We start from the raw sequence: 25717 nt of genomic DNA, 5'->3' as shown, positions 1-25717 counted from the left end.
ACGGCTGGACAGAAGCCATGTGGGGAAAAACCAAGGCTTAGCAACAATGGGTTAGAATAGCACTTTCTAAGCCCTGCATGCCGGAGTTAGGCTTTTTCCACAATTTTCAACACAACACTTTGAGACGGTGCTCATTCAGTCTATGAAAGAGTTCTGTACCCGGCTGCACATGAAACACAGCACCCAAGATGCTTTTAAAAACGTACTATGGCCTGAGTCCCCACTGACATTCTGATTTCGCTGTTTAGGGGTCAGGGTCAAGGCTTAGGAGACAGACTTCCCAGGGAGTCAAAATCCGCAGCCGGGGTTGGGAAGGACTCTTGTCAGAAGCAGCAGCAGGAAGCAAGATGGTGAACGCAGGACAATGAAACATCAAAATACAAAATGCGGTTTTTTTTTTCCAGACCTTTCTATATCCCTAGAGCAATAAAACAAAGCCATCACAAAGGAGGAGTGGGGGAGGAGGCAGGAGAACCCGCCCATCCTGAAGAGTGGCTTCAAGGAAGGCTCAGAAGTCATGATCAGAAGACACTGAGTGCACTGCATCCCTGGGGCCCAGAGAAGGCCCAGCACACAGCAGGTTGGTCGGGAGACAGCAGGGGGGTGGGACCTGGGAACCAACCCCCACCCCCACCCCCCGCCCACACTTCGGTTCGCTCCTCTAGAAGTAACGTAAGCAGGAAGGTGGTCGGCTCTAGAGCCAAGCCCCAGCCCGACACTCGTCACTGGCCATGTGTGGACTTCTAGATGGGTCACCCCCTACGCTCCGTCTCTGCAGCGCTGCTGGATGACAAAGGACGCCTTCCCCGTAGGGGATCCACAAGTACCACACGGCATACACGGGGCACCCGTGTGCTGCCTGCTAGGGCGAGGTCACCGGGCAGCCCCCCTTACCTGTCCTACATGCCACCCTGCTGGGGAGGAAGTGCCTTCAAAAGGAGTGGCCTCTAGGGGAGACTGGGTGGCTCAAGTGGTTAAGCATCTGACTCACAATTTCAGCTCAGGTCGTGATCTCGCACTCTGTGAGATCAAGCCCCACGTGGGCTCTGCGCTGGCAGTGGGGACCCTGCTTCGGATCCTCCCTCACTCTCCCCCACTCACATTTGCTCATGCTCTCTCTCAAAATAAACATTAAGAAATAAAAAAGGGAAAAAAGAAATGTGGTGCCTCCTTTATCCCACAGCTCGCCAGGGAGGTGATCGCGGGAAGAATGTGATCCCCGAGTCTCACCGCAGCGGCAGCCTGGGACGGAACTCTGAAACCGTGTCTAAAATTGGAATCAGGAGACACGGGGCTCTGGTCCGCCCCGGTGCACTGTGGGCCCCTGGTGTCTGTGCGCGGACCGGACGCTCAACTCACCGTGCACAGCACGGAGTCTTGGGGAGAGCTGGTTCCACATTACAGGCCTAGAAATGAATTTTGGGGAATGGAATGCAAATGTCAGTGACACAGAGACAACCACCTGAATTTGTTTGAACAAACCGCCTCCGCTTTTTCTACTGAAATTGCAGTCACCCAACACGGCCATGTGAATTCCTGCAGATAAACTATCCAGGGCCTTGTTTCCAAACAGGATCTTCATGTACATTTTTCACAAAGTGATACTTATAATAAACGAATAGTGTTTAAGTCTCCAAAATAAAAAAAATCTAGTTTAAAAATGAATTTTTTAACATTTATTCAGTTTTTTGAGAGACAGAGAGTGAGCGGGGGAGGGGCAGAGAAACAGAGAGCAAGCGAGTGCCAAAGAGACAGAATCTGAAGCAGGCTCCAGGCTCTGAGCTGTCAGCACAGAGCCCAGTGTGGGGCTCAAACTCACAAACCATGAGATCATGACCTGAGCCAGAGTTGGCCGCTTAACCAACTGAGCCACCCAGGCGCCTCCCCCCAAAAATCCAGTTTTGATGTAATATTTTGGATTCACCTCTCCCAGTCACGAACTACAACCTGGTCTGAGTTGAGCACTCGGGACCAGTTGGCTATGCTCAGTTCCTCAGTACCAAGAAGTAACAGAGCATCCCACGTGCGTTCAAGTATGAGCGATTCGATGTGCTACGCTAACCACAAAATGGAAAGCAACAATGGGACTGATGGCACAAAATGTCAACCCTTCTCCACATGCCTGCACATTAGCGCCGCTGGGAAAGTCCACAGAGGCACAAGTGGAGTGTGCAGCCCAGAAACCCAGCCTGGAATCCCAAAGGCGACTGAAGATGAGAGGGAAAGGTAGGTCAAGGCAGGCTCGGGCACAAACAGACCAAGCCTGAAGGTTGGGAAGAAGAGGCTCATTCCAGAGGGACAGAGAGACCACAGTCGAGAGATCCACAATTTGGCCTACTGGAGGAGGGCAGGGAGCCAAAGAAGGTCATGACCCATGGCAGAAGCTATACACATTCTCTGGCAGAGAGAGAGGGATGGAGGGAGCACACGTATTCAGCTAGCATCTCACTGGGGCCAATAAATACTGCCAACAGCATCCAACTCCCTAGCCACCTGTCTACCTATCCAGTGGTGGGGCCAGGCAGGGTGGCGCTGAGCTGTCCCGTCCAGAGGGGATAGGGAAAACACCAGGGTCTCAAAGAGTCAGAAATACCTTGGATTCTTAATCCACTTAAACTGGATTCACATGAAGGTGCCAGGAGGCAGGCCCCAGAGACTGGGTTCTCTAGGTCTTCCGAAGGCATTTGTCAGTGGTCCTGGGAATACGGCGGGTAACAACACAGAAGTGGTGTGCACTGGCCCACACATGGCCCACATTCCTCAGCATGCCAACACATCTACTGTTGATCACGGTATACACTGTTTCCCGTTTCAATGTAGATGTTGTTCAGTGTAGACGTGGAAGTGCATGAGGTAATAATCTCGGCTTCAAAATGCTAACATTTACAACAGTAGTAAAATTTACAACACACAGAGCTACGCGGACTTGCAAACACGTGCATGTTTTCTTTCCGGAGCTAGGTTCACTAATAAACAAGCAGATTTTTTTTTTCCTGTAGTCCCAGAGTGAAAATGAATGGAAACATTTGACTTTCCATCTTTGAGCCACAAAATGCCAAGCCAAATTCTTGGAAGAGTTCTAGAGGGGAAGACTCACGTGGCTTTCAGAGCATAAAAACATTTTCTCACTGAAAACCAAGTACTTTGGACGGAGTGCGTTTGACTCGGTCTTCAAAGTGGGCCTGAAAGTCCCGGAGGCATCCAGTCTCTGGGGGACAGACCTCTAAGAAACTCTGCACACTGGTGGTGAATATCCAGCTCAGAGACGGGAATTTCCAGGATGAAACAGCAAAATGTGGGAAAGGCACAGAAAATGTAAGAGGTTCCCAGCTCAGTGCTTTTTAATACAGCTGCACTGTTTTGATTAAAATGACTTCCAAGAATAACAGATGGGCCCATATGAAAGTTTCAACAAAAGAAGCCAACCCATCTGATTTTTAAAAATCATCTGTCAACTTGCACCAGAGTGCCCCTCTTTCCCCTTATTTCTTTTTAAGTTTTTTATTGATTTTGAAAGAGAGAGTGAGAGAGAGGCAAAGAGAGAGAGGAAGAGAGGAAATCCCAAGCAGGCTCCGTGCTGTCAGTGCAGAGCCCAGGATGGGGCTCGAACTCACGAACTGCAAGATCATGAGCTGAGCTGAAATCAAAAGTCGGACGCTTAACCAGCTGAGCCACCCAGGTGCCCCTCCCCTTGTATTTAGCTGGCTGTGCAGACACCTCCCTCTTGAGAAGGAAAGGGTTTGGGCAGTACCATCCATCCTCAAGGGCACATCACATGGCTAGTGCCAGTATTCACCTTTGGTCAGCATCTGATTCTGCCCCCCAGGAACCTGAAAGTTAGGTCTACAGCAAGTTTTCCTTGACATGGTCAGGTCCTTGAGAAAGATACAAACCAGAATTTCTAAGGTACTCTTATTTTCTAACAGCAGCATAAGAAAAGGTACTCAAGAAGGTACCCATAGTTTAAAAATAAATTACCCAGGGAATTAGTGCTTAATGGGTACAGAGTTTCTGTTTGGGGGTTATGAAAAAGTTTTGGAAATAGTGCTGATGAATTCACATGTAATTAATGCCATCAAATTATACACTTAAAAATAGTGTAAATGCTCAATTTTAGGTTATGTATAATTACCACAATAAATATACACCCTCAACAGTAGAGGAAAATCCAAACTCCAGTTCAAAAAAAAAATGTATACCATTTAGTTTTCTTTAAACTCACATTTGAATATTCACAGCAGAAACCGATCACAGCAAATCATTTACACACTTGGAGAAAATGGAAACCCCCAAAAGAATACAAATCTCACAGAGTGTCACAACTGTTAACAAACACACAAGAGCAAGAGAATTAAAGATGGCAGTCACACTCAAAAGCCAGGGCTGTATATTGTTTTGGGGATAGGCTGCGCCTCTTGACTGCAGAAACACTCCTATTCTGTTAAACTTCACCGTAAGCCACCAGGAAAACTCAACCTTTTACTCCATCTTGAACTCATAAGCATATCAAGAAGCTTCGACACAAAATTAAGACAGAGGGTCATGAACACGCTCTTGGGCTGAACCACACAGAACCGCCAACATCCCGTCTCTTGGCCAAGAGAAATGGCAATTTCATATAGTTCAGCTGGACCCACAGGTTAGTTTGGAAGCAGCCATTACAATACGAGGGACCCTTGAGTCTTGAGAGGCTACAAGGGGCAAAAACGTACATATTCTAGGTTTCCTTCCTTTTGAAAACAAAAGGCCTGACACTTCCCCCCAAATACGTGCACTGATGTTTCTCTTCCCCAAAAAGGAAATAAAAAGGTGACAGGATGTACTTCAACAACAACTACAATGACAACATAAGGGAAGGGAATTCTGTCCGGCCAGCGGACTGGACAGCATCTGTGCTACTGTCCCAGAGCTTGGCTCTGAGGCTCACGACACCCTAGTGACGAGTGGCTGCCGGTGACTGCTTCTGCATCATGAATGCTGTCTCCAAATTCCTTCCCCTCCATCTTCCTAACTTTAAAGGTCTCCCTGCTGGGCTGCCCCTTCCCCTACCACTCATCTGAGGGCTCTGGGGCAGGGGGTGGGGGCGCTGGGCCACCCCACCTCAGGGGCCACACCAACTGTCATGCACACACAGGACGCTGGAGGTCAGGCCTCTTTCCTCAGGCAGCTGCCTCGACCCCAGCTCGCTTCTGGTGGGAAGCCTCAGGGAATGCTAAAATCCAGGGCACTCCTGAGCTTGGGGGGCGGGGGGGGGGGCAGCTGGGCCGTCGGCTTCATTTCAGATGAGATTTCTAACTCAGTTAAAAGATCTAGAATCCACCACTTCCCGTTAGCAGTCAGATCCAACCTGCTGCCCCTGGAAATGAACTCACAGACTTTGAGCTGTCCACCTAACAGTGTGCGGGACCAGGGTCCCGTGCAGGCCACTCCACTGTCCAATCTCCAGCACTCAGCAGGCTCAGGGGAGAGCTCCCCAGGACCCGGGAGGGGACAGTGCACGTGGGGGGAGGGTGTGCAGCACATGACATTCGAGGAGCATGCAGAGATACCCATGGGGGTGACGTGCGGGGAAAATAGCAAAGAAAAGCAGCTGGACAGGGTAGAAAGTGTGTGGAAATGACTAAAAATGCAACTAAAAAAAGTATCACTACACTCATCTATTATCAGATTTCACAAAATTGGGCCCAAAGGCGCCTGGGTGGCTTAGTTGATTGAGCGTCCGACTTCAGCTCAGATCCTGATCTCACAGTTTGTGGGTTCGGGCCCTGCATTGGGCTCTGTGCTGACAGCTAGCTCAGAGCCTGGAGCCTGCCTCTGATTCTGTGTCTCCCTCTCTCTCTAACCCTCCCCTGCTCACACTCTCTCAAAAATAAATTTTAAAAATGTAAAAAAAAAAAATTTTCAAAATTGGGCCCAAAGTATTCATTCCAACCCATCAAAATCAGAAGGTCAAACCAAAATGGTTAGACACAGCTTTACAAGGGAGGTGTGATTATAAATATCCAGTAGCGTGTCTCCTGCGGGGCCAAGGACCGATTTGAAAGTACCAGGCAATCTAATGGCCTTTTTGTGAATTAGTAAAATGAGAAGAATAACTTTTAAACCCAAATCTAATCGTACTTGCTGCAAGCAACTAAAATGGGAAAGGCAAGGAGGCCGTTCATCTGTAGACTGCGATTAAATCCTGAGCCGGAAGTATTTCTGAAGACCCCATAGAGAGACAATGCAAACAAAAAACCCAACAGAATCATGGCAAAGAGTAATTGCCTTGATTAAGTTTACTGGGGTAAGTTAAATAACTACCCCTCAAAACACAATTAGGTAAATTGATATCACTGTAATCTTTTTCAGAGCAATCAAATTAGGCGCTTTTCAGAAATGATAATAGAGCTCACTCTCAAAGTGAAAGACCTAATTTAAAACTTATTACTCAATTTACAATGCTCCGAAAGGGTGCTCTAGAGATTGCCCATGCACCTCATGGGTGTTCCAGAGATGTTCAAGACTGTTCAAGGCTGCCTTCCATCTCATGCTTTCATAAGAGTTGATCTTTTAGCCATACTTGCACCCTGCAAAGCCGTGGTGTTCGTCTGAAACTCTGTCTGCAGTTTAACATCCAAGACGTACACAGGTGTACCTCGGAGATACTGCGGGTTCAGTTCCAGACCACCACAGTACGTTGAACATCGCCCCCCTCCCAAAAAAAAAAGTGATTCAAATGAATTTTTTGGCTTCCCAACGCATACAAAATTTACGTTTATACCACTCTGCACTACACTTGATCTTAGCCAAAAGGCCAAGAAGTGACTGCACTATACTATTTTCTATTAAGGCGACAGGCCTAAAAGACAATATACACACCTTAATGTAAAAATACGTGTTAAAAAATGCTAACCATCATCTGAGCTCTCATGGAGTCAATCACTGGTCCCATAACAAACGGGATGATGAAAAAGTTTGAAATATTGCAAGAATTACCACAATGTGACGGAAACACAAAGTGAACAAATGCTGTTGGAAAAATGTCACCAACAGTCTTGCTGAAACTGGGTTGTCACAAGTCTTCAAACTGAAAAGAAAATTAAAAAACAAAAACAAAAACAAAACACTAAAAAACAAAAACCCACAGCGCTATCTGCAAAGCTCAACAAAGCAAAGTGCAATAAAACAGTGAGTGCTTCCAAGTACCTTTGAGGACCAGCCCTGACCTGCTGTGTGCTGGGGCCACCACAGGCCACAACGATGCCTATTTGTCAACAAAGTGTGTTAGCAGGTCTCCTGCACGGTTCTCTTTCTGTCTGCAAATACTTCACAGCGAGTAGAGCGTAAGTTATAAATCAAGTGGGAACATTTCGTTCTCTCTATTCCCTGGACCAGCCTACAGTAGGTTAAATGTGAGTACGGAATGGAACAAGTTAGCAGTAAACCTATCTCCCTGGAAAAAAAAAAAAAAGGCTGAGCACGTGAACAAAATTCTCAGTGACTAAATGAAATCAGAGAACATGCCCTTTAGTGCTCTCACAAAAAAACGACACACTATTATCTCCTACCTACCGTGTGTCCCTGAGGTCTCACTTTAGGAGTTTAGTTACACAGGGCTCTGCTGGGCTTCCCACGCCAAAGAGGACTTCAAAACTGCTTTGCAATCCATTTGAAAACTGTTTTGGAGCAGTCGGCACAACCCGGCCACACTCGTGGTGAAATGATCCTAGGAAGGACGGGCATAGAGCAAGGGGAACGGAAGAGCTTTGGAAGCCAAAGGAAAGTTGTCCAGCTCCTTTTTTTTTTTAAACACTCATTTATTTTTGAGACAGACAGACACAGAGTGTGAGCAGAGGAAGGGGGGAGGGAGGGAGGGAGAGAGAGAGAGAGAATGAATCTGAAGCGGGCTCCAATCTCCAGGCTTGAGCTGTCAGTGGGGCTCGAACCAGGGAGATCATGACCCGAGTCGAAGTCGGATGCTTAACTGATTGAGCCACCCAGGTGCCCCTCTCCACCTTTACCTGAAGCCCTCTGCCTTTTACCTTTGCTTCCTTCACAACCTTAGGACTCATGGTGCACATGGGGGCGGCGGGGGGGGGGGGGTTGTGGAGACAACTTCTAGCTTTTGTGGCCCGCGTGTCCCCCTGGGGGCTCTCAGGAATGTCCTCTATGTCCTCACTACTCAAATGTGCTTCATGAACCAGCAGTCCCAACATCATCCGGGAAGCTTGCGAGAAATGCAGACTCTCAAGCCCTGCTCCAGACCTGCGGATCCAAATCTGCATGTGAACAAGACCTCCAAGGCGATTTCCACGAAGGATAAGATGCACACTCCAAACCCGAGGGCAAACTAACGGTTTCCAAAGCTGTTCTGAGGGTTCACATTTTAGTAACAAAAATTTCACTAGAATTGTTTTTAAAACTGCAGAAAAAACTGGGGCGCCCGGGTGGCTCAGTTGGTTACGCCTCCAACTTCAGCTCAGGTCATGATCTCACCATTTGGTTCGTGAGTCGGAACCTAGCTTGGGCTCTCTGCTGTGAATGTAGAGCCTGCTTCGGATTCTGTCTCCCTCTCTCTCAAAAATAAACATTTAAAAAAATAAATAAAAATGAGGGAAAAAATACCCATTTGACAACTTTTACCAGTTATCATTTGACCTCAAACACTGACCTTTTTTATTGTGGTAAAATGTACATACCAACGTAAGATTCACCACTATAACCACTGAAGTGCACAGTTCAGAGGCAGTAAAGCCCACCGGCTTGGTTGCACACCCGAAACCAACATCCATCGGCCTTCAGAAATGTTCCGTCTTCCAAAATTGAAACTCTGTACCTACTGAACAATAACTCCTCATTCTCTCCTTCTCCCAGACTCACTGATTTAAAGGTAACCAATACCTTCCAAAGTTACCATAGACAGGCTTGATCAGGACAAGGTCATGCTCTGTGTCTCTGACCCTGACTCCTTCAAGAATCTGTCCCTGCCCAGTTAAGGAGGACCTGCTCCTGTCCTGGGAACAGAAGGAGTTCATGAATTTCCCCTAATTCTTGGTGAAAACACCCACGTGTCCCACAGCAGACTTGGGGTGTGAGGAGGGAAAGAAGTAGGTCAGGAGAGAAAGACACTGGAGTCCTCTGGCCACTCTCAATTCTTGATCCAAGTCTGAACCCAGTTCTTTCCGTCTTGTGCCACTCTTCTTGTATCTTAACCTGTAATCCCTGCACAAATCTCCAAGCTAATTATACTTGAGAATGACAATCTAAAACCACGTATCTGAAGACCGATGGAAGGAAGATTAGAAGTCAAAGTTAAGAGTTGCTTTCATGTTTAAGTGCATGTTATTCTGGTTTGGTACTAAGCCCACAATCCCTAAATACTGTCAACAGTGACCAGAACTACTGGCCTGACCACCCCATGCCACCTCTGCTCGTGGTGCTACACGTGGACCAGACCTGAAAATGGCTTCAAGTGGCACAGGGTGCCGACCTTGTGGCTTAGTGGCACCGAAGGGCCAGAGTTGCCGGGTGAGGCTCTGCTGAGCAGAGTGTGGTAGACAGGAGTGAAAGCAACCTTAGAACCTCTGGGACACTAGGTCGAGAGCAATGTGCCAACCAGACAAAAAGAACAAATACTGGACAATCCCTCTCACACAAAGTATCCAACGTAATCAAAATCAGCGAGAAAGCAGAAAGGTGGTTAGCAAGATCCAGTGGGAGGAGCAATGGGGAAGTAAGCATTTGCTGGGTCCAGAGTCTCAGGATCGCAAGATGAAAAAGTTTGAGATCTCTTATGCAATAATAGGAATATACTTAACGCTACTGAAGTATACACTTAAAAATGGTTACGTTTAATGTTAGGTGTCTCTACCACAATTTTTTCAATAGAGGGGAGAAGAATTAAAAAGAAAAAAGAATCGGTATGCCTAGGAGGCTCAGTCGGTTAAGTATCCAACTTCAGTTCAGGTCATGATCTCACGGTTTCCACCATCTGGATCTGTGCCAACAGCCGGGAGCCTGCTTTGGATTCTGGGTCTTCCCCTCCCCCACCTGCACTCTATTACATGCACTCTCTCTCTCTCAAAAATAAAATAAACATTAAAAAAAGATTTTAAAGAAAAAAGAATTCTCTTTGGGAATTAAAAATAAGTCAATAAAAAAAGAAAATTCTATTTAAAATCTATTTCACAACACTTTCAGGAACAGAGTTACATCAAGTCAGGTGCACTGTTTAAATACAGTTCTTTTTTACATCATCTTGAGAAGTGTGCATGGACCTAAAAGGAAGTGAATTGTCATCTGGGGAAGGGAGGAAGGGAAGAGGGACAGAATAATGGCAAGACAGACAAACACAGACCAACTGTGCATGGGAATGGAAACACTGAAGCAATGCTAGACTCAAACCTGAGCAAAAGTCGCTCAGCCCGTCCTTACTTTACAGATCACACTGCACAACCCGAGAATCTGACGAGAAAGAAGCCAGACGGGGCAGCAGTACAGCTTCCACGCTGGCCATGACCGTCAGACATGTGAGCGATCGACCTTCTCTCTCCCACCCCCGAAATCTGCATCTACAAAACACAGCTAGGTCTTTACCACCAAATACTGAACCACCATCAAGACTCTCAGCTGAAAAAGAAACTGAGGAACTGCAAAACAGCCCAGTAACACTCTGTTTTTAAGCCAGAAAGGAGAAAGGTACCACCAAATAGATGATCTCTAAGAAGTTTGATAAGCAAGCAGCCATCGGCCTTAAATGACTCAACACTGACACGCAGGCTTTTGTTCGCAACAAACTTGCCAACCAGATTCAGAAACTATGAGCTTTCAATACTGGGCATATGACCTCCTCTCTTTAGGTCTTAAATTTTTTTTGAGTACTTTCGTAGTAGGTATACACTTGGAATATAGTAGTAAAACAAGTGAGTTGTTTTTGGACAAAGATTGTATTCAAGACATGACAGAAGCAGATAAAATATGAGTGCATTTCCATTCTGACTTAGGTAACCATCTGCTTTTCCAAGTTTTTCTTTTGAAGCTTACAATTGGGTAGGACTAGTTTTATCCAAATCATCAACGTGGGATACAAATATTATGACACCTCTTATACTTTATAATTAAATGAACAGCTATTTTTACTATTACTTGCTAAATAATTCTCCTTGCTATTTTATAGTTGCTTGCTGAATAGTCTGACCTCTGCCCTAATTTTCAGGATTCAGTGTATCCTTCTTAAGACTGCGTCAACCTCTACTTCTTTCTTTTTTTTTTTTAAATCCAAGTTAATGAAATATAGTATAATAATGGTTTCAGAAGTAGAATTTAGTGACTCATCATTTACATACAACACCCAGTGCTCATTCCAAACAAGTGCCCTCTAGCCCATGCCCCCACCCAGCACCCCTCCAGCACAGGTCTTAAGTGTTGATAGGTGCCTCTGAAAAAGGGATCCATCTGTAACATTAACATTAGTTTCCTTTATAAAATGGAGACACCAGCCTCCTTTCCCAATTGCCCAGATATAACCAGCGAGCCAGTTTCTGAACTCACCTATTTTTTTCAGTGATACTATAGCTTTTATGTTACACCAAAGAACCGGGATCCAGAAGTAACGGATTAGCCTCTGCATGAGGAAACTCTGCACTTGCCGAACGAGGTGGGCGAGGAAGCTCCGGTAAGTGGTGGAGTCCATCTTGTCCTACAGGGTTTCCCACTACCCGCATTCTCGCTGGCAGACTGGTGGTTTCCAACACCCTCAGCAAGTTCAGAATTTTCAGGGAAAGTGGTAATGAAACCAACATGCATATATCAATAATCGGGAAATGTTCCTGAATTGCTTGCACCCTCTACTCGTGATTCTTTGCCAGCATTCCCGGGGAGAGAACGAGCCAAGTGTAGTGTTTTTGCGGCCCGTACTGGCTAGAACACCGTGGGTGTCCCATTTGGAGAATGGGGTTGCATCTCACACACTTACAGAGTATATTATACGTTCTTGCTGGGATTTGGGTTTACCGCTTAGAAAAAAAACTATTTAAGGTAATGGAGCGTGGGGGGTGGGGGAGAGCGAGCACACATGCTCTCGTGGAAGACAGCCCCGGGGGGCGGACCATGGACATCGTGAAGCTGCAGAAACCTGTGCTCACCTGACCATAGTCGGTCTGGAGGACGACCACCCCCGCTGCGCAGGAATTGACAGTACTTGGGAGATGCTCGCCGTCTTCTCTCAGCCAGACCCGTGTCCCCTGTAAACAAAGCAAACAGGATTCAACGAGGAGTTTGGGCTGCGTTTCGTGGCAAATCACCACTCTCCCAAATTACGGACTGCTGCGTTCCTTTAAGAAAAAAAATAGTTTTTAAGAAGCAAACATTTTGCTCAGACAAGAATGGCTCAGGGGTCGCCTGGGTGGCTCAGTCGGTTGAGCGTCCGGCTTCGCTCAGGGCATGATCTCACAGTTGGTGGGTTCGAGCCCCGCTTCGGGCTCTGGGCTGACAGCTAGCTCAGGGCCTGAGCCTGTCTTTGGATTCTGTATCTCCCTCTCTCTCTGACCCTCCCTTGCTCACGCTGTCTCTCTCTTTCAAAAAAATAAATAAAAACATTAGAAAAAAAAAAAAAAGAGAATGGTTCCTCCGAAAGCAACATCCCCAGCCTTGACTAGACACAAGCGTGACCAGTGTCCCACCAGAGGATGCAGAAAAGGGAAGGCGAAAGTAGTGCCCCCACAGCACTCCGCCCCAACCCCACACTGCTGAAATGCAAGTGGTTTATGTGGATGATCTCATTTCACTCACAAAGGCCCCTGAGGCAGGCCCTATTAGCTCAGTCAAGTCAGAGAAGTGAAGGCCTAAAGGCAGAGTAATTTGCCCAGCATCATAAGGGAGAAAGAACTTGACGCCAGGCAGTTAGGTTCCAAAAACAAGTTTAACCACGTCGTGACACTGCTTCACCCTGTGACGAAAACTCTGTGGGATCTGCTGGCCCAGTCTTCCCGGCGCCAAGCCCCACGCACGTGCCCACATGGAGGGCATCAGGACGCCCCACGGACTGCCAGCTGGTACCAGACCTAAGCGCCAAATGAACTCTCCATGAGGGAGACTAAAGTTTTAGTGAAGACCAGAACCCAGTCCGCAGGTGCGACGTTTGCTAGGAACTCCAGTGTTCAGGACCACAGCCCAACACAACAACTTCAGATCCCACTGCTAAGCCGGCCTGGTCTGTTGTTGTTTTGTGTTGATTTTACTTCCATTTTGTATTTCCCCACTGGACGAATGAAACTAGCAGAGTATTTCCCTTTCCAATGATGAATTCCCTTTCCTTTCACTTCACAGTATGGAAACCACTTGTTTCTAGGAACAAGTGATAAAAGTTTGGAGAAATTGCTGGATGTTTACTGGTCAAATGGTAAAATCATCACGAAGCTGTATGCCCATGGGATGGAACGGAACCCTGAGCTTTAATAACTCATTAAGTTATTTCTACTTAGCTCAAGGTCATCGATCCCAACAAAAATGACACTCAACATGCACGTCCTTATGACACAGTGTGTTAACATGGAAACATGATGCCTGAGTTACCACACGGCACATACAGGGACACCTGGGTGGGTCAGTTGATTGATTAAGCATCTGACTTCGGCTCAGGTCATGATCTCACAACTTCAGGAGTCTGAACCCCCCATCAGGCTCTTTCCTGTCAGCTCGGAGCCCACTTCGAATCCTTTGCACCCCCTCTTCGGCCCCTCCCCTACTCGTGCACACAAGCTCATGCTCTCTCAAAAATGAATAAACATTAAAAAAATTTAATAAAGGAAATGGTACTGACATTGAACAACTTTTTCTAGAACTTTCAACCTCATTTTATTGGCCTAATTTGTTTTGATTTCAAATGTTAAGTGAAATATTTAAAATATGTTGATTATAGTTTATTCAACTTGCAGTTTAAGGGTGTACAATCAATTTCTTTGTAGAGTTGGTGGGGGATAAATAATAGACGTAACTCACCACAGGCGCCTGCATGACTCAGTCCGTTAGGCAGCCAACTTTGGCTCAGGCTATGATCTTATGGTTCGGGAGTTCGAGCCCCATGTCTGGCTCTGTGCTGGCAGCTCAGAGCTGAAAACCTGCTTCCGATTCTGCGTCTCCCTCTTTCTCTGCCCCTCCCCTGCTTGTGCTCTGTCTCGCTCACTCTCAAAAATGAAAAAGATTAAAAAAAAAAGTAAACTCATCACTTTGAGCTGCTTTAAACTGTGTTGATTGACAGCACAAATAGCAGGTAGCTTCCAGTAATGGAGTGCTAGCGATGTGTCACAGTCACGTGCGGAGACGCTCAAGGACACTGGACTGAATACTAACCCTCAGTAGGCTAAGAATCCTGCCACCAGTAGGAAATTGAAGGTCAGAGCCCACACCCTTGCCTACACACTGGTGACCCCGCCACACCTCCCGTCTCCCTGATTCCTAAGCCGGTGCTCTTTCCACACATCATACTAGGCGTCTCCTACAGCAATTCATAAGTTAAATGAAGACACCAATGCACAATTAAAATATAACAACACGGAGGTCACTTCAAGTGACCAGTTATCACACATGCCATTTATTCTCTTTCACAGGAGGGAAAATTTAAGAAGATATAAAAAGCTGACTTCCGGGTTCCTCTCCTGTTTTGTGATGCCCTTGTTCACAGCAGCCTGGAACTAGGACTCGGGCTCACCACCCTTACTCAGGATCCCAAGTCAACGCTGAGTTCTGGTCAAAGCATCTGGTCAAAGCATCTGGGGCCAGCTCTCCTGCTCCCTGGGACGGGCTCACAACCCCCCCTCCACCATTACAATCCCACCGAAGCCCCGCCCACAGGCATTTCCTCTCTCCTTATTATCCAGTTATATGGTCCTCCAATCTTCCCTCCAAAGTCGGGTTGAAATCCTCCACAGTCATATACAGCATCGAAACTGAATATGAAAATTTTCTCTAAATAAGGCAGGGTTCTGGATTTGTAAAGAACAAACAGGGGTGCCTGGGTGGCTCTGTCACATCCGACTTCAACTTGGGTCATGGTCTCACCGGTTCATGGGTTTGAGCCCCACATCAGGCTGTGTGCTGACAGTGCTGAGCCTGTTTGGGATTCTCTCCCTCTCCCTCTCTCTCTCTCTGCCCCTCCTCTCAAAATAAATAAACTTAAAACACACACACACAGAACATCAAGTTCCCATCCCCGCATGCATCAGTCACATTCCTCTGATTGGTGGTTTAGGCTAAGACACAGGAAACGCCAAGAAACACACTTACAACTGCCTGTCCCTCCCAATTTATTAGCAGACAGCTGCTTCGAAAAGGAATATTTACTACCTGCCTCCTCTAAGACTGTTCTGTCAAATATCACTCGACACCAAAACCACATCATCTGTAACGACCTAGAAAAAGACTTCCAAGTGTCTCAACTACTTTTTCATCTTTTTCATTTTTTTAAGATTTTTTTAATCTTTTCACCTAACATGGGACTTGAACTCATGACTCTGAGATCAAGAGTTGCATTCTCTACTGACTCAGCCAGCCAGACGCCCCACTTTTTTTTATATTAGAGAGAGAAAGAGAGCATCATGTGCGAACTGGGGAGAGGGGGAGAGGGGCAGAGGGAGAGGGAGAGAGAGAGAGAGAGAGAGAGACAGAAAATCAAGCAAGCTTCACACCACCAAGGGGCCTGATCCCAGGACCCTGAGATCATGACCTAAGCCAAAACCAAGAGCCAGACATGCAACCAACCGAGTCACCAAAGTGCCTTTTTTTTTAAGTAGGTGTCACATCCAGCATGGGATTTGAACTCACAACCCTGAGATCAAGACCTGAGCTGAGATCACAAGTTGGACATTTAACCGACTGAGTCACCCAGGTGCCCCATCTTTATCCCTTTTAATATTACACTGCAACATTTTAAAGCTCTGAATACCTAAACACACACACACACACACACACACACACACACACACACATTCAAATGGAAACTTCCAAAGTTCTACAAAGTGATAACTTTTCATCATTAGGTACAACCATGAAATCATAAGTCACACTGGTCATCCTGTACCCTCCAAACCCTAAGTCCAAGGCACAGCTTGCCAGAACTATCATCTGCACTATTTTTTTTAATTAAAATGGATTTCATGTGCTTCTTGATTATTAAAATTGTCCAGGGGCACCTGGGTGGCTCAGTGTTTAAGCATCTAACTTCAGTTCAGGTCATGCAGTTGGTAAATCCAAGCCCTGCATCAGGCTCTGTGCTGACAGCTCAGAGCCTGGAGCCTGCTTCCCATTCTATGTCTCCCTCTCTCTCTGTTCCTCCCCTTCTCACACACACACACACACACTCTCTCTCTCAAAACAGAGATAAAATAATTTTTTAAATTGCCTATCTAGTAAAAATCAGGTATTTCATTATGAGACACTGCTGAATTAATATAAATTGTCACAAAATTAACACAAACCCCCTGACTTCCACAGGCTATACAGCATGTGGGCACTTTCACTGGAGTTCGGGGGGGGGGGGTTCTTTTTACCCCCTCAGGTGAAGGTACCATAAAGTCCTCTGTTGACACAGTCCTACATGATTAAACACACAGTTCAACTTCCTTAGTCCAAAGGTCTTTTTCAACAGGTGTGAAGAGCTGCTGATAAGCAAGTTCTAGAAAATCCGCCCAGACTGCAAACCGAAAGCTCACGGCCATTTCCACTAGACCTACACGCAGCAGCTGTCTCCTGCAGGTAGGATGGGAAATGCATCCAGAACACTCCCTTTGTTCCTCAGAAAAGTTTAACCCGGCCCTTTTCATGAAATCAGAACTGCAAAGTAAAACCAAAGTAGGTATTTTTACATAGACTGTTCTTGGTGGTTTCTCTGAGCTCCCAAATGTTCTGCCTCCATTCTCTTCGAATAGGACACATATGCCCAGGTCCAGGAAAGAGGCCACCCACAGGCATTTAAAAATGAAGTCACAAGCAGACATTTACCAGACCATCCAAGCTGGAGTGGGGAAGAAAAATTTGCCCACCATATGCAAGCCATTAGAGTCTGTCATTGTTAAATAAGGTTGATAATTTAATGCACAATACAGGCAACCTAGCATATGGAGAAAGCTCACAATTGGAGTTTAAAAATGTCTTTAAAAATCTGATCACAACATACACATTTTATTAAAACTTGGGCAAGTTTTCATCCTGATCTCTGAGACGGATATGTGTTCAATTTAATAGCTAAGAACTTTCCTGCACATAATCACCAATAACATTTTTACCATACAAAGCACTTGCTCAAAAATTCCTATCTCCTTTGATCTAGAGCAATCCTGTAAGATACGGACGCAACTCATACCATCCCTACTTCAAAAGTAGGGTTCATAGGAGCTCCATTTTCCATTACCAACAAACAATTGCCTGGATATTAAAAAAAAATACTGACTATAATAAGTGTTAGTAAGATGTGGAGAAACTAGGGAGGATATAAAATGAAAATGGTTTGGAAGTTTCTTTTTTTTAAATTTTTTTTAATGTCTTTATTTTATTTTGAGAGACAGAGCAGAGACCGTGCGGGGGAGGGGCAGAGAGAGAGGGAGACACAGAATCTGAAGCAGGCTCCAGGCTCTGAGCTAGCTGTCAGCACAGAGCCCAACGAGGGGCTCAACCCCAAGACTGTGAGATCATGACCTGAACCGAAGTTGGATGCTTAACTGACTGAGCCACCCAGGTGCCTCTGGAAGTTTCTTAAAAAGCTAAACACAATCTTGGGGCACCTGGGTGCCTCAGTTAAGTGTCTGACTTCGGGTCAGATCGTGATCTCATGGTTTGTGAGTTTGAGCCCTACATCAGGCTCTGTGCTGATAGTGTGGAGCCTGCTTCAGAGTCTCCCTCCCTCTCCCTCTCAAAAATAAATAGAACATTAATAAAGAAAAAAGCTAACCACATCTTACCACAGGTTTCAACAATTCACCCTAGAGATCTACCCCCTAGAAAGAAATGTTTCAAAAACCCTTGCATGCAAATATTTGTAGCAGTGTTTTTAATAGCCAAATACTAGAAATCATTCAAATGACTATCAACTGGTATAGAGACGAATAAAATGTGATAAATCCATATAATGGAACTCTTCAGTAATAAAACAACAAGCCACCGACAGAATCACCAGTAAGGACAAATCTAAGAAACATTATGCTGGGGTGCCTGGGTGGCTCAGTGGGTTGAGCGTCCGGCTTCGGCTCAGGTCATGATCTCACGGTTTATGGGTTCGAGCCCCGCATCGGGCTCTGTGCTGACAGCTCAGAGCCTGGAGCCTGTCTTCGGATTCTGTGTCTCCCTCTCTCTCTGACCCTCCCCTGCACATGCTGTCTCTCTCTGTCTCTCAAATTAAAAAGAAAAAAAGAAACATTATGCTAAGTGAAAAGAGCCACACACACAAGAGTTCATAGAGTAGGGTTTCATCTATACGACACTGACCAGATGCCTGGAGCTAGGTGTGGGAGGGACACTGACCATGAACGTGGAAAAAAGGGGGCCTGGGGGTGATAGAATGATTCTAAAACCGGGTCGTGTGGATAACCTCGCAGCTGTATAGATGAACTACAGCTCGTTCCCATGTGGACCTGTCACTGATCAATTTTATTGTCTGCAGTTAAATCTTGGTGACTTCAAATCATTACAGTTCATTTCCAAATCTATATTACTTCCCAGTTGTACATGCACATTCTTGACCATTCTATAACGGGAAAAATCCAAATGTGTCTCTGTAATTGGGCAATGAGAGATCAAGAAACACACACATACACACACACATGCACACTGACAAAGATTCAGGGTAAGTGTTGAGTGAAAACGCTGAAGATCTGTGTGGAATTCAAGTCCCTGCTCTCTACTAATGTCAACGAGGGGCTAAGTGGCCACACTGGAGACTCGTCCAAACTAATCTAACCAGGAGATGGGGGTAGACCATGGCATTGGCTCGTGGTGCTCAGTTATTAGCACCTCGCGCTGGAAGGCGCTAATCTCCCACCCCTTGTTCCAGGGCCTCCCCGCCGCCCCCCGGGCAAGGCCTTTTATCAGCCTCCTTCCCCTGACCACCCCTGTGAAGTAGCCTGAAATTGTTACCTCCTGGCCCTTTACACACACAGTTTGCTGATCCCTACTTTAAGGTAAGGAAGATAAAATCACCAGCACAGACTTCAGCCCACTGTTGCCCTTTTAGAAACTACCATGTTTTTCTTCTGGTTTTTTATGTTTATTTTTGAAAGAGAAACAGAAAAAGAGCAGGGAAGGGGCAGAAGAGCAGGGGGGGGGGTGGAGGGGGGGGAGACACAGAATCTGAAGCCGGCTCCAGGCTCTGAGCTGTCAGTGCAGAGCCCAACGGGGGCTCGAACCCACAAACCGTGAGATCATGACCTGAGCCAAAGTCAGACGGTTAACTGACTGAGCCACCTAGGCGTCCCTCTTCTGGTTTGAAAAATGATTTTTCTTTTCTGAACTTTGAAAAAAATTAAGTTTAAAAATAAGGTAGGGAAACAGCCCTAAAAAGAGATAATGATGATGGGTTTTAAATACCAATGCTAAGTGGCATGTTCTAATTACAGATTCACAGAAAAGAGAACATTCTTTACCCAAACACACAACTCGGCCTCAGACCCAGAACAGAGCACCACACCTACTTTTCTTCTACTTGGCCTGTGTTAAGTACCACACTGCAGGATTCTCTTATAATCTACACCATAAAATCACAAGTTGTTTGGAAATTTGATTTTTTAAAGACAAAGGGGGACAAATAATTTTGTAATGGCTAAATTAATATGGCTACTTATATCTGTAGTAAATTCAGCGGCCAAAGGAAGGTTCTCCTCTTTTGCCTGCAATGTTTTTTTTTTTTTTTTGAATGAGCAAGAGCACAAGTAGGGGAGGGGCAGAGGGTGAAAGAAAGAATCCTAAGCAGGCTCCATGCCCTGCACAGTGCCCGAGGAGGGGCTTGATCCCACAACTCTGGGATCATAACCTGAGCCAAAATCAAGAGTCAAATGCTTAACTGACTGAGCAATCCAAGTGCCCCTCTAACTGGGCATCTTCTAGGGTGTATAATGTTCTGGGGCAGGGCAGGAGCTGAGGGACCCTGTTCCTGACCACACTGTATTTCAGACACTGGATATAGGTAATATAGCATAGTGTCAAGGATTTAAGTGGCACATTTTCTCCATTTTTTTAAATGGAGATATAATTGACATATAACATTAGTGTCCGGAGTACATGATTCGATATTTGCGTATATTGTAAAATAGGAAACATAGCGAGTCTAGTTAATATCCATCAGTCCACATGGTTGCAATTTTTTTTGTGATGAGAATTTGGAAAATCTCCTCTCTTAGCATCTTTCAAATATATGGTCACCATGCTGTATGTGACATTCCCAGGACCCAATTATAACTCAAAGTTTGTACCTTCTAACCCCCCTTATTTATTTCTCCCATCTTCCCTCCCCCACCCCCCACAAGCCATTGAGCTGGCCTCTGTAACTATGAGGCGGTTTTTGTTTGTTTTCCAGGGAGGTGGGGGTTAGATTCCACATATAAATGAGATCTCTCCTGTCTTACAGTCAATGGTTTTTCCATCCAAGTAGGAACACCTTTTCGACTTATTTTTTTTAATCCTTATTATTCAAATCCACCTTCAAAGCCACATGGCTTTCATAACATACATAATGCTAATGCTGGTTTCTCAACTCGGGCACTAGTGACATTTTGGTCGAGGTAACTACTTGTAGAAGGGTGAGGGGACTGTTCTAGCTTAAAACCACTGAACTAGAATCATACAAAGTACTAGAGCCAGAGCCAAATTAGAGTTTTTAAAAGCACTCATCGTCCATGACCTGATTAACTGAAAGCAGACTCCATTGTCTACATTCTAGGAATTTCCACTACCTCCCAGAGTAGATCAGCCCAGATACAGCAGACCTGGGGCAGATCCAATTTCTCATGACATTAGAGCAGGTGCATACAGAAGGGAGGGGGTGGACCAGCGTCCCAAGTGCTCGTCAGACAGAAGGAAAGAGGTCCAGGGGCAGACGGCCTGAGGATGGTGTTAGAGGGGCGCTTTCCTTTCCCGCCCTCCGTCCAGTCTGTTTGGTTTTTAATGTGAATTAGAGCTGACTTTTGATGTTTTCACACACATGCTTGATCCACACCAAAAAACCCTGTCCACGGTGTGTAGTCCCCAACACAAAACTTGCCAGGAAGGCTGGAGACGGTGCAGACAAGAAAGGAGAGAGGAGCAAAAGCCCATGTACAAAATGAGTGTGAGAAACGGGCACGAACGCAGCAGTGGGGGCAGCCCCAGCAGATCAGAAACACACAGGGAAGGTGAGGCCGGAGACTCCTCCCCTGCAGGGATGGCTCAGGCGGGGCCGGGCTCCATCCCTGCGCCACACGACATGCGCAGTGCAGGGCCCGGGGCTGAGTGGTCTCAGGCTCCTGTCCTCACCTCGGGACTGCAGAGGGTCAGTCCTGAGGCTGCCGTCATTTCTGCACAACTGGATCAGCTTCCAAAGAGGCTCGCTGCAGCCAAGCTCTGCGTGGACCCGGGTGACGTTAGGCTCCTTTCTCAAAGTTTGCAGAACTCAGCTAGGTGCTGAGGCCGGCGCTGCCCCTGCACCAGCTGCTGAGGACGGACAGATAATCAAGGGAGCCTCAAGAGAGAAAGCGTGAGCACGCAGCCCGTAATGATGGAAACGCGTGGCTTAAGGACCCAAGGCTCCTCCCATTTTACTCCTGGCTGTGACTGACGCGATGCCTCGTTTCCATACAGGCAACCCCACCCACCACCGCCTGCCCACCAGAGCGGATGCAGCACTGGATTCCAGAGAAAAACGTGTTGCTGACATTCTGCTCCAGACTCAGGGACATAATCCATGCCCCCAACTCTTAAGATTTTGCCACACATGTTAGTTAAGTAATTCCACAGACAGGCCTACAGACTCTCTGAGGATATTGCTGAAATACTATATATTTTTATAAGAAACGTATTCCAGCTATTTGTACCTACAATATATTTGTAGCTTTTAGCTACCTCATCCACAACATTACTAACATCATTTCCTGGCCTCACTTATGGGCCTAAGGCCCATTTATAGAACTACGTCCATAGACATGTAGTGTCTCAAACAAACGCATCTAAAAACAGTATGGCTGCGAACAGAGGTCTGTGTGCACTCATGATACAAAGTTCACAGACCACCCGTCCCCTGTCTTTGGATAGCTCCATTAGGGCCCCATTCCGCCACCCACCAAGAAGGATCAGGAGGCACTCACATTTTTCCCTGCTCTTCTGCCCAGAGGGTCCAACTCTGTTACTACCATCAGCTACTTGGAGGGAAACATGGGAAGTACACAAACGATAGAAGGTAAAAAGGGAGAAGAAGAAGAAAGAAAACCATCAAGAACAAACTAACCTACACTCACTCTTCCCCACATAAAAGGCACAAAGACGCATTGGTAGTCCCCACTCTGGATTCGAAATCAAAACCAAACAAACGATGCTAAACAGCAAGATGTCTTAATTATGAACATGTGACGCTATCAAGAGTTTAATCCATGGTTAAGGGTTCCGATTTGCCAACGGATTCAGCTCTGATTTTATATTCTAATTTTTTCTACCTTCTTCACAATTCCTTAAAATGGCTTTTTATTTATTTCTAATTTAATTTTACTTTTTAAAAAATTTTAGGGGCGGCTGGGTGGCTCAGTTGGTTAAGCGTCCGGCTTCGGCTCAGGTCATGATCTTGCGGTTCGTGGGTTCGAGCCCAGGTCGGACTCTGTGCTGACAGCTAGCTCAGAGCCTGGAGCCTGCTTCGGATTCTGTGTCTCCTTCTCTCTCTGACCCTCCACTGCTCGTGCTGTCTCTGTCTCTCAAAAATAAATTAACAACAGAAAAAGGTTTTTTTTATTTTTTAATGTTTATTTTTGTGAGAGAGACAGAGTGTGAGTGGGGGAGGCACAGAGAAAGGAGACACAGAATCCGAAGCAGGCTCTAGGCTCTGAACTGTCAGCACAGAGCCCAACACAGGGGCTTGAACTCACGAACCATAAGAACATCACCTGAGCCAATGTCGGACATTAACCGACTAAACCACCCAGGCGCCGCAAGATTTAATTTTTAAGCAATCTCTACACTCAACGTGGGGATAGGATTCATGACCCTAAGGATCATGCTTAGAGTTGTATGCTCTACTGACTGAGCCAGCCAGGCACTCCCTTAAAACAGCTTTTTGGTTGCTCTTTTAAACTACAGTGACTAGAAATTATCTCAGAAATAATTTAAATCTGAAGGTAATGAGACATCTCCAAATTGCTGCGCCAATCTCAAACACTGAGAACCCAAGGAGCAAAAACCAAACTAGTCCGTCTGTTAATCAATCATCGCACGGCCAACACATGTTCAAGAGAGAACAGACCAGAGATAAGCAATCAGTTAACACACCTGAAATGTATTCATCCATCTATAAGTCACTTCACCTATCAGGCCATCTATCCATCTACCTATTCACAAGTCCATTTGTCCTATAAAGGTCTTTTGAGGCCCCTATTACATACCAGACACTATGAAAGATTCAACAGATACAAAGTTGTTGCTGCTCTGAATAGCTTACAACATAACCAAGATAAAGTCCTCCTTTTCTAATCCCTTCCCCATCTACTCTCCTCCAAAGGAAATAATTATGTAATATAAGGCGACCAAGACAAGAGAGACAAAGTAGGTAAATGGAAGAAAGGATGCATAGATTGTAAAAAACAAATAAAACTGTTCTGGTGCTAAGAACTCTCAAAAACTACCGAGAATCCTCCCTAAGGGACTTACAACTGCATTCTATTCTTCCTTTCAGTGAAGACTGTTGGAGATACAGAACAGAAAGGGTAATGACAGACCATCACGAGATGCTTACACTCTTCATGGAATAAAATACCATCCTTTACCTCCTCCTAGTTAGAGTTTATTGTTCTTTCCTATTCTTGACCAGAATAATTAAGAAAAGAAAAAACACCTACAAATAAAAACTGATAGGATAATCTTAATGAAATCTTGTCCTGAATATCTGTTTTTAGGGGGAAGAAAACCCCAGAACCTTACTTGGAACAGGATTTTGTCATTACTTCCTAAAAACGAATAAACCAGGAACACAGCAGGAAGTAAATAAAACTTTAAACTCACTTCTGTGGCATACACACAGAATTTTATTAAATTTCAAAAAAACAGTTGTTATTTTAAATAAAATCATACATCCTGAATTAAGAGGTGCTTGAAAATAATCTAATCAGGGGCACCTGGGTGGGTCAGTGGGTCAGGTGTCCTACTCCAGCTCAGGTCATGATCTTACAGTTCGTAGGTTCGAGCCCCACATCAGGCTCTGTGCGGACAGCTCGGATCCTGGAGCCTGCTTCGGACCCTGTGTCTCCCTCTCTTTCTGTCTCTCCCCCGTCACTCCTGCTCTGACCCTCTCTCTCTGCCTCAAAAATAAACAAATATTTTAAAAAAGATTTTAAATAATCTAATACAATCAAAAAGATAAGTTATATGTTGGCAAGAATTCAGAGAAATTAGAACCCACATACACTGTTGGTCAAAAGGAACAATGGCACAGCCTCTCTGGAAAGCAGACCAACGGTTCCTCCAAAGGGTAAACATACTGCTGCTGTAGGACCCAGGAATTCCACTCGAAGGCATCCACCCGGGAGAAGTGAAAACACGCGCGTGCCCACATCGAAACTTGTATGTGAATGTCCATAGCAGCTTCAGCCACAATAGCCCCGTAGTGGAAATAACCCTAAGAGTCCATCCACGGAAGAACAGATGTTTCTACTGTGTGGTCCATCCATCTGATGGAATATCATTCAGTAAGGAAAAGGATGAAGTCACAACATGGATAAGCCTGAGAACGTCATGCTAAGTGGAAGAAGCCACAAAGGACTACTCATGGCCTGATTCCATTTCCGTGAAATGTCCTGAAGATAAATCCGTGCAGATAGGAAGCCGAGGGCTGGCTGCCTAAGGCGGGGTGAACATAGTGACTGGGATTAGGGAGACACAGCTAATACGTGTGGGGGTTTTGTTTTGTTCTTTTGAGTGATGAAAACCTTCGGGAATCAGAGAGCAGTGACGGTTGTACTATTTGTATATATTAATATTAATATATGCTAATGTGCTAGTAATTAGCGCATATGCTAAAAACCACTGAATTGGGTACTTCAAAAGGGTGGATTTTAGGATATGGGAATTACATTGCAAATCAAAGAGGAGACGAAGAAAGAGCAAGAAATACAGGCGGACTCCTTTCTGACTTCACTCCCTCCTGGGATCCATCTTCATCCCCGGCCTCCCTTACTCCCAAAATACATCAAGAAAGTCTTTTCAGTTTACAACTGCTTTTCGTTGGGTCTCCATCTTCCACAAAGAAGTATCAGCTGTCATCTTTGTAAACACATGAATACCATGACTTTCGGAAGACTCCCAGAAGGCAATTCACTCAAGAAACATGCAAATGACCACGACCCGTGTTTGTATGCTTCCCCCAGAACGCCAAAACCATAGTTATTTCAGTGCTTTGATTGCTTGGTAGAGGGTAGGATTAATGTCAGTAGCACTAACAGAAGGCAGGAATGGGTTAGTTTTACTTGTTGTTGAATCTCCAGCACCTGGAACAGGGCTAGACATCCTCGAGGAGGATGAAGAA

General features: G+C 45.6%; 1 protein-coding gene across 1 annotated transcript in view; it reads right to left on the bottom strand.

Moving 5' to 3' along the window:
• Positions 1-25717, bottom strand: part of MYO10 (myosin X) — a 227099-nt gene that overhangs the window by 166788 nt on the left and 34594 nt on the right. The window contains exon 2 of the mRNA XM_029941062.1: positions 12126-12224. Coding sequence (XP_029796922.1) covers positions 12126-12224 — 99 coding nt within the window. The remainder of the gene's footprint in view (positions 1-12125; positions 12225-25717) is intronic.

Source organism: Suricata suricatta, chromosome 6 (genome assembly GCF_006229205.1).
Source record: "Suricata suricatta isolate VVHF042 chromosome 6, meerkat_22Aug2017_6uvM2_HiC, whole genome shotgun sequence".
NCBI classification, from domain to species: Eukaryota; Metazoa; Chordata; class Mammalia; order Carnivora; family Herpestidae; genus Suricata; species Suricata suricatta.
The sequence above is the reverse complement of the archived record's forward strand: the minus strand, read 5'-3'. Positions and strand labels throughout refer to the sequence as shown.